The following is a 19,436-nucleotide window of genomic DNA, read 5'->3' on the forward strand; positions in this document are numbered from 1 at the left end:
TAACACATCAAAAAGCACTACACACACAAGGTCCACTGATTATTGTGAATGAATATAAGATTACATCGTCAGAAAGATAAGAAACGCTATTTTTAACTGCTATGGTGTAAGTCAAGGATCAGCATTCGTTGTCTTAAAATGGCCAACAAATAATTAGCATGCAGTTTCAGTTATGGAAAGAAACTTTATCCTATCTGTTTCAACAGCACGACAAACCTTGGTTTGATCATACACAACCAACAAAATAAGAACACACTTGGAAAGCAACTAGACCAGCTGTAAGTACAACACAGACAGAGATTTAAATAGAAAACACGGAAACAAGTTGTTTTAGTATCACAATGAGTTGTTTAGAGGGGGGGAGGGGAGAGATTTTGTTTCGAAAAAAAAAAGAGTTACATCATCACATGATCCAGCAATGTCCATGACCAATTTAGATATATCTAGACTGACTTAAAAGAACTTCCAAATTCTTTCAAAATGTTTCTCTTTTGAAATTAGAAATAGTGGCGCTTTTAAGTGAAATAGTAATTACATTTACTATATACACATATATATATATATATATATATATATATATATATATATATATATATATATATATATATATATATATATACCTCTAAATTGCGTCTTGTTGGAAATGTAATTAAATATTGGCAATTGTTTATTGGGGTTATTTTTTTCTCATTAAATCATGCATGTTAATCAATTTTCCTGTAGAATAGTCAAAGACCAATTAGACTTTAATGACGAAACTAATTCGCTATTAATAGCTCAGTAACTAGGTTTAAATTCTTCTATCCAAGCGCTCTCTGTTGGTCAGTCGGCATATAGCATCAATGGTATAGACATACTCTGAGTTCCATTACTCCAAAAGGCAGTTAGAGTAGTTTTGTTATTATAGGAAGCCGTTACCCAAATAGTGATACGGATGTACTGGTGAATAATGAGACATGTAAGCTGAGGGAAGAATCCCGCCACCATGGGGGGATGGTAAATAGTGGCTGGCACTGGGCGCAAAACTACTATCGATGGTAGCGGCGTTGTATGGGGGATAAGCGGCTACTAAATTCACCGCGGGGGGAGGCTGATGTCTGGTCAGCAGGCCAGAGCCATAAGACATGTTTTCCATTAATGACTTGACCATCGGAACCAAAACTGCGTGATGTCCAGCCAGTGGGTTAGAAGGATAGTTCAGCGCTGGAGCTAGATTTTGACTCTTTGGTTGGCGTGTCCCTGATACAGATGCTCTTTTGTTTTGAAACCAGGTCTGGATGTAAGAAAAATATAAACAAAAAAATATAAATAGTTTTTCTATCTGTAATTTAAATTAAATACAAATTATAACAAAGCACACTAGATTAAAAGGTTGACAGCTAATGGAAGACGTCAGCAATCATATTCTAAACACAGATTGGATGATAGACAGATGATAGACAGATGATAAACAGATGATAGACAGATAGATGATAGATGGTTTGACAAGAATATTAATAGGCTAAAGACTAATCGAAGAGATGACTTAAAATTTGGAACAAAATAAACAATTTTTTTTTTAGTTTATTATCTCCCTTCTTTAGTAGTTTTCTTTCTTGAATCCTTAAAGATATCATTTGCTCCCAACTTTATTAATAACATCTAAATATCAATATACTCAAATATGTCATTATCCTACTTCCTGCTTATTGTTCTTAACTTAATTTTAAAAATATGTTTAAACATATACGGCTGCTCAAAGATAGTTATTTACCTACTGAATACATCTGTGGGATAATGTGTAAAGGTGTGTAAAAGGGAGAGAAAGAGAGAGAGAGGGAGAAGGAAAGAGAGAGAGATGAAGGTTTTATATGGTTTGACTCATCAAGTCATTAAATAGTGCCTACTTTAATTTTGACCACTCTGTAACCCAGCTGCTTAGCTAATTGTTCTATCTCAAGTGAGCTAGGGTAACGATCTTTCCGGAAGTAGTCGGTCAGAACCTGAATGTCTTCCTTGGAAAACTTGGTTCTCTCCATCTTTCTTCTGGAGTTGTTCAGATGTTCACACTCCTGACAGTGACCGCCTGACGCTGCTGCTGGCTCAATCATAGCCGTGCGTGCAATCTACGGGAAATATAAACACATTTACAAAATGAACTTTTTAGCCTAACCAAGACTTTGCAATTTTACACTGGCTGGCAAAAGGGAATCCTGTGAAGAGACGAAAGGTTAAGTTATAGTATAAGACATGACTCACTTTCCAGAACCATCCGTCAAGTTACAGTAGAGGAAAGAGTCGTACAAAGAAATGCTAGCTAGACAACATGAACACAAAACCAATGATATTCTGCTACGAATATTCTGACTGGGATTTGTGTAGAGATTGGGATACTAGAACAATCTCAGCATTTACTGCGATACCAATCAAGGGACAGGGGGTGAAAACGATACTAAACATTTAAAATCGTTGAATTAGCTTTCTGTAGGTTAAGTAGACCTAATCTTAGTCTCGGCATCAAGATGGAAGCAAGGATGGAAGACACGAAAATCCAACTCATGTCCATTTAAATACACATCAGGCGCCATCGATTATGAGTATCGAAACGTGAAAATATCAAAATATTTGGATAGACTTCAATAATATTCACAGTCTATTTAGGTCAAGGCTGTAGGTGTCCGAGCTCAACTCAAGGCCAAAGGTACATCCCAATTGAGTTCGTCAGTTGAGAACGACTAATATCGGCGCCTTGTCACTTTGATATCTGATAGATTGTATAGATTGTTATCCTTATCACACTTTCGGGGGATACAAGAATGAGGACCTTGGGCCTGTGATCAACTAATAGGGTCACTGCCTCACTGGTCAGCTTTTCGAGACTTTACACAGCGCTTGTTTTAACATTTCTGTATTTGTATTAACTGCAGCTGGAATGTTCACGTGGACTTCAAGTGACGTCTAGATCAGGTCAAGTGAAGTGACGTCTAGATCAGGTCAAGTAAAGTGACGTCTAGATCAAGTCAAGTAAAGTGATGTCTAGATCAGGTCAAGTAGAGTGACGTCTAGATCAGGTCTAATAAATGGACTTCGAGATCAGGTCTAATAAATGGACATCTAGCTTAGGTCAAGTAAAGGAGGTCTAGATCAGGTCAAGTAAAGGGAGGTCTAGATTAGGTTTACGGAAGTTGATCCATATTGTAATTCAATGGAAAATACTTTATTGACTAAGAAAATAAAGATGAAAATAAATATTAGTTATTTTATTTATGTTTAAGAGATTACAGATCATTACACAGTAACTCTTATTAGCCACTATTGCTTACTGATATACCATCGGACATTACATTTTGAGATACTTAATGTTACAAATATTGTTGTACAACAGGTGTAATACTTTACTAATGTCAAATATTAAAAAGAAACATATTTAAATGACATAATTATTTAAAGTTTTATTCATGTTTAAATTGTCGAAAAAATATTTTAGTAATTACATAACTTTTTTTTGGAATATGTAGTCTTCACCATTTTCAAAGTTTGTAAGTGAAAACTCAAATCTGATCTGGTGAGAAAATGCAATCCTTCATAGTACTTTCACTATCCAAATAGAGTTGTGAATGTTGAAAACTCCCTGATATGACATCTACATTGTCTGTCAGTAAAAGTAATAGTCCAGAAAAAAAATAATGTTGGTATATGGTACAATAAACTGTCCAGTAGCTAATTTGTTTTTATATATTTTTGTGATCTTTAGAAGCCTTTAAACATTTCGTTGTAGTTTTTCCCAATACGTGAGTATGCGCGCGAATGTGTGTTGTATGTTATTGTAATATCGACATAATCAAATGCCTTAAAAGGAGGTAACGAGTTTTATAGAAAAGCTAGAAAAGCGGAACAGATTATTGCACTTTCTATCTTTATTTGTAGCTTTTAATAGTTTTTGTTTCACTTATTGATCAATTTATGCCTTTAAATATATGTAGTCTTGTAGACTAAGGTTTAGCATATTGATTAAGGAACTTGTGTCATTTCTTAAATAGACAAATGTCTGGTTTCAAATAAAGAAAAATATGTTTGCTTGATACTACATAAAGGTAAGTCTACTTACCCCAAAATCATGTGAACATCTGGCCTGGTTCTCTTTGTTCAGTTCCACGCATTCCGCAGACATGGTGGTGGAGGTGGTGGAGCCACACTCTGGAGACGTGATTTGACTGGAACCGCTGGATGACTGTATCAGAGAGCTGTCCTTCATTGGCGTGGACGAGGCCCTGGCTAGGATGGCACTTATGGAGAAGCTCTTGTGCCAGCCAGGTGAAAAGCGATGGTCCGCTGGCTCTTTCGGGGGCGTCGTTGGGTCGCTACCTGAGTGGTGCACTATAGGCACTGGGGAAACGCTTGGCGTTCTATCAACGTTTGGAATGGCAGAAGGATGCGGTCCTACCGCAGCAATGCCCAACTTATCAGTTTCACTAATGTGACATGCGGGTGTATATTGTGGCGATGTAAAGCTGGTGGTCGCTGGAGTGAGCGTTTCCCGTAATTGGCGTCTCGTGACTCTTCTGTTAGCTAAAAGCTTCAATCTACGATTAAGAAATGTTGACTTGTTGACTTTAGACTTACTGTTTTTCTGTTTCGCTACATTGACTAAATGATGAGTATATTTTTGACATTTCTTGTGAGTCTTGGTCTGTGTATCCATAAATAAATAAAGCAAGAAAATATTAAAAATACTTTTTTTTTAATACAAGGCTTATATTAAGCGTAGTTGTATCAATAATTTTAAATCAGTCATGTAATTAAATTTGTAATAGATTTAGATTCTAGATTAAAAATAATAAATCTGTGCGATTAGGAAAAATTTTACCGATTGTTTAAGTTTAGCGCAATTTTATGCTTTTAGCTTTCTCAGCGTGCTACGACCCTATTACTTGTGTGGACCAGGTGGTAAAGGGAAGGAGAAAGAAAGGGATCTCTTAATGAAGGCTCCCGTGATCGCTTTTTAAATGATTTTATTGTTTAAAAATTGGATCGAACTGAATTCGAACTCGAATGATGTAGCCTCCTCAAGCCTCCTGAGTTAACATGTCAACCACAGTGCTCAGGTAAGGAAATAATTATGCTAAATTTCAGCTTAATCCGACACTGGTTGTGGAAGAAATATCATGTATAAACTTTTACCAGAAAAACAGACAGAGTGAGTTGATATAAGCTTAGTAAAAAAAAACAACAGATTCCACTTTGTAACTCTTGTTCAATTAAAAAAAAAAACATGTATAAACTTTAAAAGAAAAATATTTTAAAATATAATTTTTTACAAGGCAATAACTCCATTATACAACTTACAATATGATATACTATTTTTAAAAATTAATTTTAAAAATATATGGCTCAAACCGGGAATCGAACCCTTGATTTAGACATCGTCAGCTTCGTGAATGTAAGTCGTTAACAAATTGACCAACGGGCAATGCATAATTTAGTGATAATTTACATAATAATATCTACTGCTAGATCTAGAATTTAGATCTAATCAATATTAGATGTACGTACAAAAATATTGGTAATAGCAATATTCTTTTAATAAACTTGAAGCAACTTGAAATTTACTCAGTTATCGCATACTCAGTACACTACGGCTGACTACGCCATGTTTATTTGTATTATTGAACAACTCCAATGAGAGTTCCTTTAAATCTAGACCTAGAAGACGATGCACACAATTGTTTCTGAACATTCATTTATTAAACTCTTGAATCAATAAGGCCTTACATTTGGAAATGTCCAAATCACGATAGTCCCTTCAAGAACACGATAGTCCCTTCAAGAACACGATAGTCCCTTCAAGAACACGATAGTCCCTTCAAGAACACGATAGTCCCTTCAAGAACACGATAGTCCCTTCAAGAACACGATAGTCCCTTCAAGAACACGATAGTCCTTTCAAGAACACGATAGTCCCTTTAAGAACACGATAGTCCCTTCAAGAACACGATAGTCCCTTCAAGAACACGATAGTCCCTTCAAGAACACGATAGTCCCTTCAAGAACACGATAGTCCCTTCAAGAACACGATAGTCCCTTCAAGAACACGATAGTCCCTTCAAGAACACGATAGTCCCTTCAAGAACACGATAGTCCCTTCAAGAACACGATAGTCCCTTCAAGAACACGATAGTCCCTTCAAGAACACGATAGTCCCTTCAAGAACACGATAGTCCCTTCAAGAACACGATAGTCCCTTCAAAATCGATGTTGAATCTATACCTGAATTTAGTCTCTAGCCAAATTTACATTTATTTTTTTTTTTACTTTGAAACATTATAACGGTCAAACTAGAGTTTACCCCGTGTGGCCAATGGGCTAGTCATTTTTTTTCTCAGCGATATACATCAACTGTTAAGTTTCTAGGAAAATCGTTAGAGACGTTTTGAGATCAGCTGTCCAGGTTCCACGAAGTTCTGGCTTGAGTAGAGGTTTTGTAAAATTTACTATTATTTTGACTGGAGTAGTTTTGTTTTGTTTTCTATGGAGCGTTTTTCATGAATTAATAGGTTGACAATGCACTGGTCTAGGCTCTTTTCTGGGCAAGTGAGGAGGTGGGGGGCGCTATGGAGAACGTTTCTGTGCTGTCGCTAGGTGCTCAGCAAATAGCCTGAGTCAACCTCCCCCCCACCCCATAAACACACACAACACACACCAATTACCTGTTTACGTCTGGATTCGAACTCAAGCGCTCTTGTTGGGTAATTAAAGGGTTTATTTCACCCCCCCCCCAGATCCCATTTTTTTTAAAATTAGTAAATAACGAGGGAGGCAATGTGTTTAGACAAATCCATTTCACAGCCTTACACTACAGGTGGACCAGTGAAGATGTAATGATTTGGATCTCTGATCCATGTGCCGATGACTATGGGGGCATGGTATTATACGTCAACACATACAACTTATGCTGTGGTCATTAATATTATAAATGGTTTGGAGAAGATTGACTTCTCATTGTTATCATGATTTTTTGTCGAAATCTATTCATAGTTATAATTATAATTTTTTATTCATTCCGCCTTCACTCCGTTTCCTAAGCATTGGAGAGTTAGAAAAAAAACAAATTCTCCGTATAAAGTAATGACTATAGAGAATCTCTTGAGCTAAATCCTAGTGTTACTATTACTTCCCTTAGTGTGATGTGTTCATATTTTTAAAAAATCTATTTTATAAAAGTTTAAAACATTTTCGCGCAGTGTCTCTATTGCGAAAAATAGTCATACTGCTCTAGACTTACACAATTAATACAAACAACTGCTTTTAAAACAAATAATAATAATAATTTTAATAAACCCGTCAGATGTCTATTTAAATGTAATCTCTAGTAAATTAACACAAAAAAAGTGCATAAATGTTAAAATCAAGAAGGTCAATCACATTTTTGCATATCAAGAGAGAAGATTTACACTAAAGAGATGTACTATGCTTAGTAGTGTGACTACAATGTAGACATTAAGAATGTTGTTGAGGACATGCAGACAAAGGAAGCATGGTGACCATAGTGTACCACAGAAGACGATTGACAGGCACGATCAAACGCTAAGATGTGAAAGGAATTATTTTTCTCAAAACAAAATGTATGTACTTACTTTTTGTGGCGCCATAGAAACAAATCCCGAAACGTTTCACTACAAATGATATTTCTATAAAGGCACAGAGATAGTATATCCACTCAGATACATCAGAAATATTGCACTTATAATTTTCCGAGACATCCACGCGATTGTCTAACAATTTAAACTGATAATATTCTCTTCACTTAAACTTATACCTACCCCCCACTCACCCTATTCCCCCCCCCCCCCGGTTCAATCTCATTCGAAAATAAATGTGCGCATTTTTTTAATTCAATTATTTTTTTTAAAAAAGCTCTTAAACTAGCAATGAACTAAGACAAATTAAAGGTGTGTTTGACATGACCATGTTTATAGTGTACCAATGTTGGTCGTGTCATAAAAAGCTATGTCTTTAAGGATGAGTCTATTTCTTACTTGCAGAGAATCGGACCCATGGAAGAATGCTTCGTCTACCTACTGGAGTTTGTTGGTTAAACATGTCATAAATGTCTATTATGACCTGGACATGACACTTCACAAGCAATGTCAATACGAAATCAATGTCATCTCGGAGGGCCGTCATAAACTTCGGGGTCAGAGGACATGTTGACCACGGGGTGGGGGCGGGAGGCGAAGCGTGTGTAACTTGGCGCACCGTTAGCTTCCTAGGGTAACAAAGCAGACTGACCCCCACTGAGGACAGACTAGTGTTGTAAACATCACAAACACGTGTCAAGCAAAGATGGTGTTGGTTCAATGTCTTGATTTAATTATCTTTCATTTTATAGGAATTCAATATTGAATTAATTAAATTTTGGACCAATCTCCAAAAATAGTTCTGTACTACGAAGACAGCACTTATTGACATCATATGGGGAAGCACATTATTAAAGGCGTCGCTTGATTTTAAACAAATGAAGTAGGGGAGAAAAAGGAGTTAATTTGTTTAAATCCTGTTTCAAACAAGAAATGTAACAACTTCTTAGTCGTTTGTCTTCCATGTCAGTAAATATTACAGTAATCCAAACATTGATATTTTATGTGGCATACTTTTGTAACAGTTCCAATAAATATAGAAATATGATAAATATCACAAACATGTATTGAACATAGAATGCGATTCTGTTCCTTGCAGTTTTAATTTTCCTTTGCATATGATGTCTGTATGCATTATGATTCATACCAATTATTAGGCTTTTGTTTTGTCCTAGTTGATGAAGTTGATGGTTGTCTTGGAGTGTTATCCAATAATCCAATAGAGAGAGGTAAAAAACTGGCCAGAATCAGGATAGAACCCAAGACATTTGCGTTATTAGCATGAGGCTCTGACCAACTGAGTTATCTGGCCATACGGTGACACATAAATATTCAGAACTAGATCTTTAACAACATCTAAACGAATGGACAATTTTAACAAAATGTTCACCCAAGATGGATGGGCTGCTTGGTCGTGCAGTTTGCGCGCTGGACTGTCGTTTGGACTTATCAATGATCCCGAGTTCAAACCTTGCCTGCTCCTATCCTCGGTCGTCCTGCGGGAGGTTTGGATTAGGGAGTAAATTATCTTCAAATTCCGAAACAAGTCAAACATTTGACAAACATTTACTAAATGATCTAATCTTTTCACATAACGAAACAAAATTCAATTAATAATTCAATAATTAATGAAGGGATCTTTCTAAAATGTTACACTATGTTTTTCATTCACATGAGTTTATGTAGGGAAATGTTCTGGAAAAGGCACAGAGATAGTATATCCACTCAGATACATCAGAAATATTGCACTTATAATTTTCCGAGACATCCACGCGATTGTCTAACAATTTAAACTTTTAAGGAAAAGTGGTCAAAATAAAGGATTGGAATTGTTAGACTTTAAACATGACGAAAGTAGGAATAGAGTCAAGACATACATTGATGCAAATAAGAACACCTACACCCACCCACTCCAACAATGTACTCTTGTCTCTGTCGCTAGTCCCAAGGCGTATAACAAACTCTTGGGATGCATGTAGTAGATAACATTATGAATGATGCATGTAGTAGATAACATTATGAATGATGCATGTAGTAGATAACATTATGAATGATGCATGTAGTAGATAACATTATGAATGATGCATGTAGTAGATAACATTATGAATGATGCATGTAGTAGATAACATTATGAATGATGCATGTAGTAGATAACATTATGAATGATGCATGTAGTAGATAACATTATGAATGATGCATGTAGTAGATAACATTATGAATGATGCATGTAGTAGATAACATTATGAATGATGCATGTAGTAGATAACATTATGAATGATGCATGTAGTAGATAACATTATGAATGATGCATGTAGTAGATAACATTATGAATGATGCATGTAGTAGATAACATTATGAATGATGCATGTAGTAGATAACATTATGAATGAAATAGATGTAGAGCCTTTTTTAAAAATTCCAAAAAGGTTCATAACAAAAATAGAATGGCCATTATTTATAAACAAACGGATACACTGGTACACGTAATACGGTTGGTCGCGTGTGTGACACGTGTCTGTTTATTTTAGGCGTCAGGGGAGGTCACTTGTGTTTGTGTTTTGGGCAGCAGGCGTCTCGCTTGATTGATTCCCATTGCTGGCTGACAATGCCGCGGCGGTGGACAATGACGCACTGTTTAGATACGTCTAGCCTATAAGTTGTCCACTACTCGTTGGTGTTTACAACAAACAAACAAAAATCATTAATTTAAAAAAAATTAATATCGTAAACTAGATGAATGTCAACTATCCTATTGTGTCTGAAAGCAAATTATTTTACCATAGGGGATTTCTCCATTTCAGGCTGACACATGTGACAGAAGCCTTTTTCCAAACTACATATTTTTAATATTTTTTTTTTAGTTTCTCCTTTCACTCTTTTCATCTCTCTCTATCTATCTCTTTCAAGCACATACCTAAGATATTTATATGACCAGAAGGAGTCTGCAGAACGGATAGATGTAGGGATGGATGGGCGAATGGATGGATAAATAGACAGACAGATAAGATATGATAAGGTAAAATACATTAAGGTAAGGTAAGATAAGATCGAATCAGATCAGATCAGATAATTTTATTGGTCTAAACAAATGGAAATATTTTGAACATGATCTCTCAATAATGTACAAGCTATTTCTCATATTCGATAACAAACACACCAATAATTACCAAATGATTATTTGGTTAATCTTTTAATTGATTCATGTTTTAATAGGTACAATAATTGTTTAAAATTTCAACTTGATCCGAGAATGAGAGTGGAAGAAAGAATGATAATTATATAAGAGGACCAAACACTACATATCTAGCCATATCTGTGAATACTGAAGAATCAATTTCCCATTTGGCATCAAATATAATAATTACCAGTAGTTAATTGTTTAATCGGCTAATTTTATTTATTAATTCATGTCTTGTCTATGCCAATGAATATTCGTGCAAAGTGTTGACTAGATCCACTAGGTGACTAGATCCACTAGGTGACTAGATCCATTAGGTGACTAGATCCACTAGGTGACTAGATCCACTAGGTGACTAGATCCACTAGGTGACTAGATCCACTAGGTGACTAGATCCATTAGGTGACTAGATACATTAGGTGACTAGTTCCACTAGGTGACTAGATCCACTAGGTGACTAGATCCACTAGGTGACTAGATCCACTAGGTGACTAGATCCACTAGGTGACTAGATACATTAGGTGACTAGATCCACTAGGTGACTAGATCCACTAGGTCGTTGGGGTGTGGGGGTGTGGGAGAAATAACGTGTACAAACCTTTTACAAGACAGACTGGGTTGATATAAGTATCATATAGGTTTTGTAATAAACATAGATTTACTTATTGGCTAAAAAGTACATACTCGTTCGAACATTGCGCCATTATAAACGGTATTGCACTCCATGTCGATAATTGGTACAATGTTACACTGTGAAGTAGAAGACCTATTCTCTAGCACTAAGGAGCACACAAATATTTAAACAAGGTTACACTGTGAAGTAGAAGACCTATTCTCTAGCACTAAGGAGCACACAAATATTTAAACAAGGTTACACTGTGAAGTAGAAGACCTATTCTCTAGCACTAAGGAGCACACAAATATTTAAACAAGGTTACACTGTGAAGTAGAGGACCTATTCTCTAGCACTAAGGAGCACACAAATATTTAAACAAGGTTACACTGTGAAGTAGAGGACCTATTCTCTAGCACTAAGGAGCACACAAATATTTGGTACAATGTTACACTGTGAAGTAGAGGACCTATTCTCTAGCACTAAGGAGCACACACATATTTAAACAATGTTACACTGTGAAGTAGAGGACCTATTCTCTAGCACTAAGGAGCACACACATATTTAAACAATGTTACACTGTGAAGTAGAGGACCTATTCTCTAGCACTAAGGAGCACACACATATTTAAACAATGTTACACTGTGAAGTAGAGGACCTATTCTCTAGCACTAAGGAGCACACACATATTTGGTACAATGTTACACTGTGAAGTAGAAGACCTATTCTCTAGCACTAAGGAGCACACATATATTTAAACAATGTTACACTGTGAAGTAGAAGACCTATTCTCTAGCACTAAGGAGCACACACATATTTAAACAATGTTACACTGTGAAGTAGAAGACCTATTCTCTAGCACTAAGGAGCACACACATATTTAAACAATGTTACACTGTGAAGTAGAGGACCTATTCTCTAGCACTAAGGAGTACACACATATTTAAACAATGTTACACTGTGAAGTAGAGGACCTATTCTCTAGCACTAAGGAGCACACAAATATTTGGTACAATGTTACACTGTGAAGTAGAGGACCTATTCTCTAGCACTAAGGAGCACACACATATTTAAACAATGTTACACTGTGAAGTAGAGGACCTATTCTCTAGCACTAAGGAGCACACACATATTTAAACAATGTTACACTGTGAAGTAGAGGACCTATTCTCTAGCACTAAGGAGCACACACATATTTAAACAATGTTACACTATGAAGTAGAGGACCTATTCTCTAGCACTAAGGAGCACACACATATTTGGTACAATGTTACACTGTGAAGTAGAGGACCTATTCTCTAGCACTAAGGAGCACACACATATTTAAACAATGTTACACTGTGAAGTAGAGGACCTATTCTCTAGCACTAAGGAGCACACACATATTTAAACAATGTTACACTGTGAAGTAGAGGACCTATTCTCTAGCACTAAGGAGCACACACATATTTAAACAATGTTACACTGTGAAGTAGAGGACCTATTCTCTAGCACTAAGGAGCACACACATATTTAAACAATGTTACACTGTGAAGTAGAGGACCTATTCTCTAGCACTAAGGAGCACACACATATTTAAACAATGTTACACTGTGAAGTAGAGGACCTATTCTCTAGCACTAAGGAGCACACACATATTTAAACAATGTTACACTGTGAAGTAGAGGACCTATTCTCTAGCACTAAGGAGCACACACATATTTGGTACAATGTTACACTGTGAAGTAGAGGACCTATTCTCTAGCACTAAGGAGCACACAAATATTTGGTACAATGTTACACTGTGAAGTAGAGGACCTATTCTCTAGCACTAAGGAGCACACACATATTTAAACAATGTTACACTGTGAAGTAGAGGACCTATTCTCTAGCACTAAGGAGCACACACATATTTAAACAATGTTACACTGTGAAGTAGAAGACCTATTCTCTAGCACTAAGGAGCACACACATATTTAAACAAGGTTACACTGTGAAGTAGAGGACCTATTCTCTAGCACTAAGGAGCACACACATATTTGGTACAATGTTATCCTGTGAAGTAGAAGACCTATTCTCTAGCACTAAGGAGCACACACATATTTGGTACAATGTTACACTGTGAAGTAGAGGACCTATTCTCTAGCACTAAGGAGCACACACATATTTAAACAATGTTACACTGTGAAGTAGAGGACCTATTCTCTAGCACTAAGGAGCACACACATATTTAAACAAGGTTACACTGTGAAGTAGAGGACCTATTCTCTAGCACTAAGGAGCACACACATATTTGGTACAATGTTACACTGTGAAGTAGAGGACCTATTCTCTAACACTAAGGAGCACACACATATTTAAACAAGGTTACACTGTGAAGTAGAGGACCTATTCTCTAGCACTAAGGAGCACACACATATTTGGTACAATGTTACACTGTGAAGTAGAGGACCTATTCTCTAGCACTAAGGAGCACACAAATATTTGGTACAATGTTACACTGTGAAGTAGAGGACCTATTCTCTAGCACTAAGGAGCACACACATATTTGGTACAATGTTACAGTGTGAAGTAGAGGACCTATTCTCTAGCACTAAGGAGAACACAAATATTTAAACAAGGTTACACTGTGAAGTAGAAGACCTATTCTCTAGCACTAAGGAGCACACACATATTTAAACAATGTTACACTGTGAAGTAGAGGACCTATTCTCTAGCACTAAGGAGCACACACATATTTAAACAAGGTTACACTGTGAAGTAGAAGACCTATTCTCTAGCACTAAGGAGCACACACATATTTGGTACAATGTTACACTGTGAAGTAGAGGACCTATTCTCTAGCACTAATGAGCACACACATATTTGGTACAATGTTACACTGTGAAGTAGAGGACCTATTCTCTAGCACTAAGGAGCACACACATATTTGGTACAATGTTACACTGTGAAGTAGAGGACCTATTCTCTAGCACTAAGGAGCACACACATATTTGGTACAATGTTACACTGTGAAGTAGAGGACCTATTCTCTAGCACTAAGGAGCACACACATATTTGGTACAATGTTACACTGTGAAGTATAGGACCTATTCTCTAGCACTAAGGAGCACACAAATATTTAAACAATGTTACACTGTGAAGTAGAGGACCTATTCTCTAGCACTAAGGAGCACACAAATATTTGGTACAAGGTTACACTGTGAAGTAGAGGACCTATTCTCTAGCACTAAGGAGCACACACATATTTGGTACAATGTTACACTGTGAAGTAGAGGACCTATTCTCTAGCACTAAGGAGCACACACATATTTAAACAATGTTACACTGTGAAGTAGAGGACCTATTCTCTAGCACTAAGGAGCACACAAATATTTGGTACAATGTTACACTGTGAAGTAGAGGACCTATTCTCTAGCACTAAGGAGCACACAAATATTTGGTACAAGATTACACTGTGAAGTAGAGGACCTATTCTCTAGCACTAAGGAGCACACACATATTTGGTACAATGTTACACTGTGAAGTAGAGGACCTATTCTCTAGCACTAAGGAGCACACACATATTTGGTACAAGGTTACACTGTGAAGTAGAGGACCTATTCTCTAGCACTAAGGAGCACACAAATATTTGGTACAAGGTTACACTGTGAAGTAGAGGACCTATTCTCTAGCACTAAGGAGCACACAAATATTTGGTACAAGGTTACACTGTGAAGTAGAGGACCTATTCTCTAGCACTAAGGAGCACACACATATTTGGTACAATGTTACACTGTGAAGTAGAGGACCTATTCTCTAGCACTAAGGAGCACACACATATTTGGTACAATGTTACACTGTGAAGTAGAGGACCTATTCTCTAGCACTAAGGAGCACACACATATTTGGTACAATGTTACACTGTGAAGAAGAGGACCTATTCTCTAGCACTAAGGAGCACACACATATTTGGTACAATGTTACACTGTGAAGTAGAGGACCTATTCTCTAGCACTAAGGAGCACACACATATTTGGTACAATGTTACACTGTGAAGTAGAGGACCTATTCTCTAGCACTAAGGAGCACACACATATTTGGTACAATGTTACACTGTGAAGTAGAGGACCTATTCTCTAGCACTAAGGAGCACACACATATTTGGTACAATGTTACACTGTGAAGTAGAGGACCTATTCTCTAGCACTAAGGAGCACACACATATTTGGTACAATGTTACACTGTGAAGTAGAGGACCTATTCTCTAGCACTAAGGAGCACACACATATTTGGTACAATGTTACACTGTGAAGTAGAGGACCTATTCTCTAGCACTAAGGAGCACACAAATATTTGGTACAATGTTACACTGTGAAGTAGAGGACCTATTCTCTAGCACTAAGGAGCACACAAATATTTGGTACAATGTTACACTGTGAAGTAGAGGACCTATTCTCTAGCACTAAGGAGCACACAAATATTTGGTACAATGTTACACTGTGAAGTAGAGGACCTATTCTCTAGCACTAAGGAGCACACAAATATTTGGTACAATGTTACACTGTGAAGTAGAGGACCTATTCTCTAGCACTAAGGAGCACACAAATATTTGGTACAATGTTACACTGTGAAGTAGAGGACCTATTCTCTAGCACTAAGGAGCACACAAATATTTGGTACAATGTTACACTGTGAAGTAGAGGACCTATTCTCTAGCACTAAGGAGCACACAAATATTTGGTACAATGTTACACTGTGAAGTAGAGGACCTATTCTCTAGCACTTAGGAGCACACAAATATTTGGTACAATGTTACACTGTGAAGTAGAGGACCTATTCTCTAGCACTAAGGAGCACACAAATATTTAAACAATGTTACACTGTGAAGTAGAGGACCTATTCTCTAGCACTAAGGAGCACACAAATATTTAAATAAGGTTACAAAAGACAGTTTGTGTGGAAACACAAACTCAAAATCGGCCCCCGAAGTGGTCCACCCAGGCAGGCTTCAATATTTTCAAAAAGAACATCCGAATGAAATTATATCAAAGACAAATGAGAGATAAGAATTGAGAAAGAAGGTTAACAGATCTTGTGTAGTGCCCCAACGGTCCCGCAGATCAAAGGACAGGTGAAAGTGAATGTAAAGTTAGATGTGAACCTGGCCTAACTAGTTCCCCTTTCAGACCTTGTGGTCTATAGGTCAGATGATGTAAAGTTCATCTGTTTTTGTGGCCTACGGTTAACGATTGTGTCATGTAGCCAGCACAACGACCAACCGCCTTTACTTTTCCCCAATTTTCTATGTCAGGTACCCATTAGAGCTGAGTGGTCTCAGAGGCGCCCAAAGATTCCAAAGTCTAGTTCATTGAAATGACTTAGGGCTCAAGAAACACGACATCGACTTTTGGAGTAATCCATATAGAAGCAAAAAAAAACAACAAAAAAACAACTCGTTACATTGTAGATAAGGCAATCAACTAACAACCAATCAGGTAATAGTACTAGCAATCTTCGAAATCCACTAATACTTTTGAGATAGAACAATGTGCCACATTGTACCAGGTGTTTGAGCACATCATACGTGTGCACATCATACATACAGTAGACCTACGTGTGCACATCATACATACAGTACACCTACGTGTGCACATCATGTAGTAGACCTTTTTGTGCATATAATACAGTAGACCATCGTGTGCACATTATACAGTATGCATACGTGTACATATCATACAGTTGACCTACTTGTGCACATCATACAGTAGACCTACGTGTGCATATTATACCAGGTGTTTTAACGTTTTAGCACATCATACATACGGTAGACCTACGTGTGTACATCATACAGTAGACCTACGTTTGCACATCATGCTGTAGACCTACGTGTGCATACTATACCAGGTGCTTTAGCACATCATACATACAGTGGACCTACGTGTGTACATCATAAAGTAGACCTACGTGTGTGCATCATGTAGTAGACCTTTGTATGCACATCATGCTGTAGTAAGGCTACGTGTGTATATCGTACAGAAGGACTATATGTGTACATCGTATGGCAGTCCTATGTGTGTGCTTTATATATTTGTGAAACTACTTTTGCTACATTGGGGACATGGCGGCTGGTGGTAATGCGCTTAGCTTCTGAACCAAGGGATCTCGGGTTCCAATCTCGGTGAAGACTGGGATCTTTATTTCGACCTTTTAAAGACGCAATTGTGTCCACCCAGCTCTAATGGATACCTGACAATAGGTATTTGGACGTCATGACATCCGCGTTTACCGTCGCCCATAGCGACAGATGATATTTCCATCATCTGCCCTCTAAATCTCAACGTCTGAAAGGAGAATAACTGCTCAATGGACCTCATTCACCAATCGTAAACAAACAACATTTAGCCAAGTGATTCTCTATCTCTTCTATATAATCTACGATCTAATGTTTAATTCATGATGGCTGTCACATGACCGTTTGTTTCGTTGTTTTCTCAATAAGATCACGTGACTAAATATTGTTTGTTTACGATTGGTGAATGAGGTCCATTAGAATACATTTGAACAGGTGTCGTTGTTTGTGTAAAGTGCAAACAGTGTAACCCACCATGCAAATGGGCTCCTCATCCACACAAAAAAAAGAAAATTAAAAAAAAAAATAAATACGAAATAATGAAAAAAAAATAGGGTAAATGTAAAATAAGTACTTTAATGTCTCATTACCTTAGCAATGATGAAGAGCATCTTCATAAAAGTCTTCACGGGAGGATGTAAGCCTCCACAAGGAATATATTGCACAGAGCCTCCGCATACTTAACTCAGGCACTGAAAAAGTTCCAGGGTTCTGTAGACGCCGTAAAACGTACAAACATGCCAAAGTTCTTTAGTCAGTCTAAACCAAAAGTCAGTGAGGTCCTACCTACTATTGAGATCTTTCGTATAACGTAACTGAAATCCTTACTGGAAATGTTCTGAAAATGAAACGGTAACACACACTTACAAAAACTGAACGCCATATTTTTTGAGAAAACACACATATAATCAGGCACAAGCAAGACATAAACATAGACCAAAGTGACCAACACACCCAAACCAGAGTCAGTGCCGGACTGTGTTAAAACTAGATAGTCATTAAGTATAAAGTACTCCTAACCCACGTGAAATGTTTTCAACTCTAAATATCTCTAGACAAAACAAAAATGTTTCTTTCACATAGTTATACAAACGACAAGGTTTTCTGTTTTTGTACACTAAAAATGTACACAGTAAATGCTCCACAATGCCGATTTAATTTGTTTGTTTACAACTATTGTAGACCCCACTATCACCAATAGCTAAGCACTTATCTTATCTTATCTTATATAATACAGACGTTACTTTTAAAAAGAAGATGATGATTACGTCCTACGCGTCATGCATCTAGTCATGCATGTTAACCAATGACTTAAATTCTGCCAAGTCACTGGTTTTCCTGGCTAGCTCAGGCAACCCATTCCATGCACTAGGGAAGAAGGAGTATTTGTACTTTTTACAAAGCTTATATCAAATCAATGAATCTGTCTGCCTGGAAAATGTTTTTTTTTCTCCCACACCCCATCTCGGAACAAGCTGAAATTTTGCATAATTATTTCTTTTACATGTCAACACAAGAATAAAAAAAAAAATAGCCAAATAGTTAATTAATTATAGGCAAATTAATTTTTCGAACAAGGGAAAGAAATTGTAATTGACTGATTTGGTGGTAGGCCTATAAGTTGATTTAGACTCCTCTTTATACCTTATAGGTCGCCGCTTTAAAGTTCAAAGCTATCAATAGATACCTATAAAACCTTTGATTTTCATAAGCGATCAGCCGTCACAATGGTTGATGTGTTGGCTTGAGGAGGGTTGAGTAGAATTGAACCATCTAGTTTCAATTCAGGTCTTTCAACTTTTTGTTGTATAAATGCATTTAAAAAGAGATGACGTTAACATTCACACATATACCAATTACATTCTTCCCCACCCCTTTCCCAACTGGTCCAGGTGGTCGAGGCAAGTGATAGGATCATAGCGTATTGAGACAAGTGAT

General features: G+C 37.0%; 1 protein-coding gene across 1 annotated transcript; it reads right to left on the minus strand.

Moving 5' to 3' along the window:
- Positions 1–628: 628 nt before the first annotated feature.
- LOC106071002 (retinal homeobox protein Rx-like) lies at positions 629–18,396 on the minus strand. Its single transcript, XM_013231028.2, has 4 exons — positions 18,089–18,396; positions 4,088–4,669; positions 1,887–2,105; positions 629–1,273 (listed from the first exon to the last, which is right to left on the minus strand). The coding sequence occupies exons 1-4, from the start codon at positions 18,113–18,115 to the stop codon at positions 902–904; spliced, it is 1,200 nt and encodes a 399-aa protein (XP_013086482.2). The 5' UTR covers positions 18,116–18,396; the 3' UTR covers positions 629–901.
- Positions 18,397–19,436: the final 1,040 nt, after the last annotated feature.

This window comes from Biomphalaria glabrata, chromosome 2 (genome assembly GCF_947242115.1).
Source record: "Biomphalaria glabrata chromosome 2, xgBioGlab47.1, whole genome shotgun sequence".
In the NCBI taxonomy this organism is placed as follows: Eukaryota; Metazoa; Mollusca; class Gastropoda; family Planorbidae; genus Biomphalaria; species Biomphalaria glabrata.

Coding starts and splice junctions, on each gene's coding strand:
- LOC106071002 (XM_013231028.2), bottom strand. CDS start 18,115: ATGAAGATGCTCTTCATCATTGCTAAG. Junction 4,670..18,088: donor TGCTCTTCATCATTGCTAAG/GTAATGAGACAT, acceptor ATGGATACACAG/ACCAAGACTCACAAGAAATG. Junction 2,106..4,087: donor GATGTTCACATGATTTTGGG/GTAAGTAGACTT, acceptor TATTTCCCGTAG/ATTGCACGCACGGCTATGAT.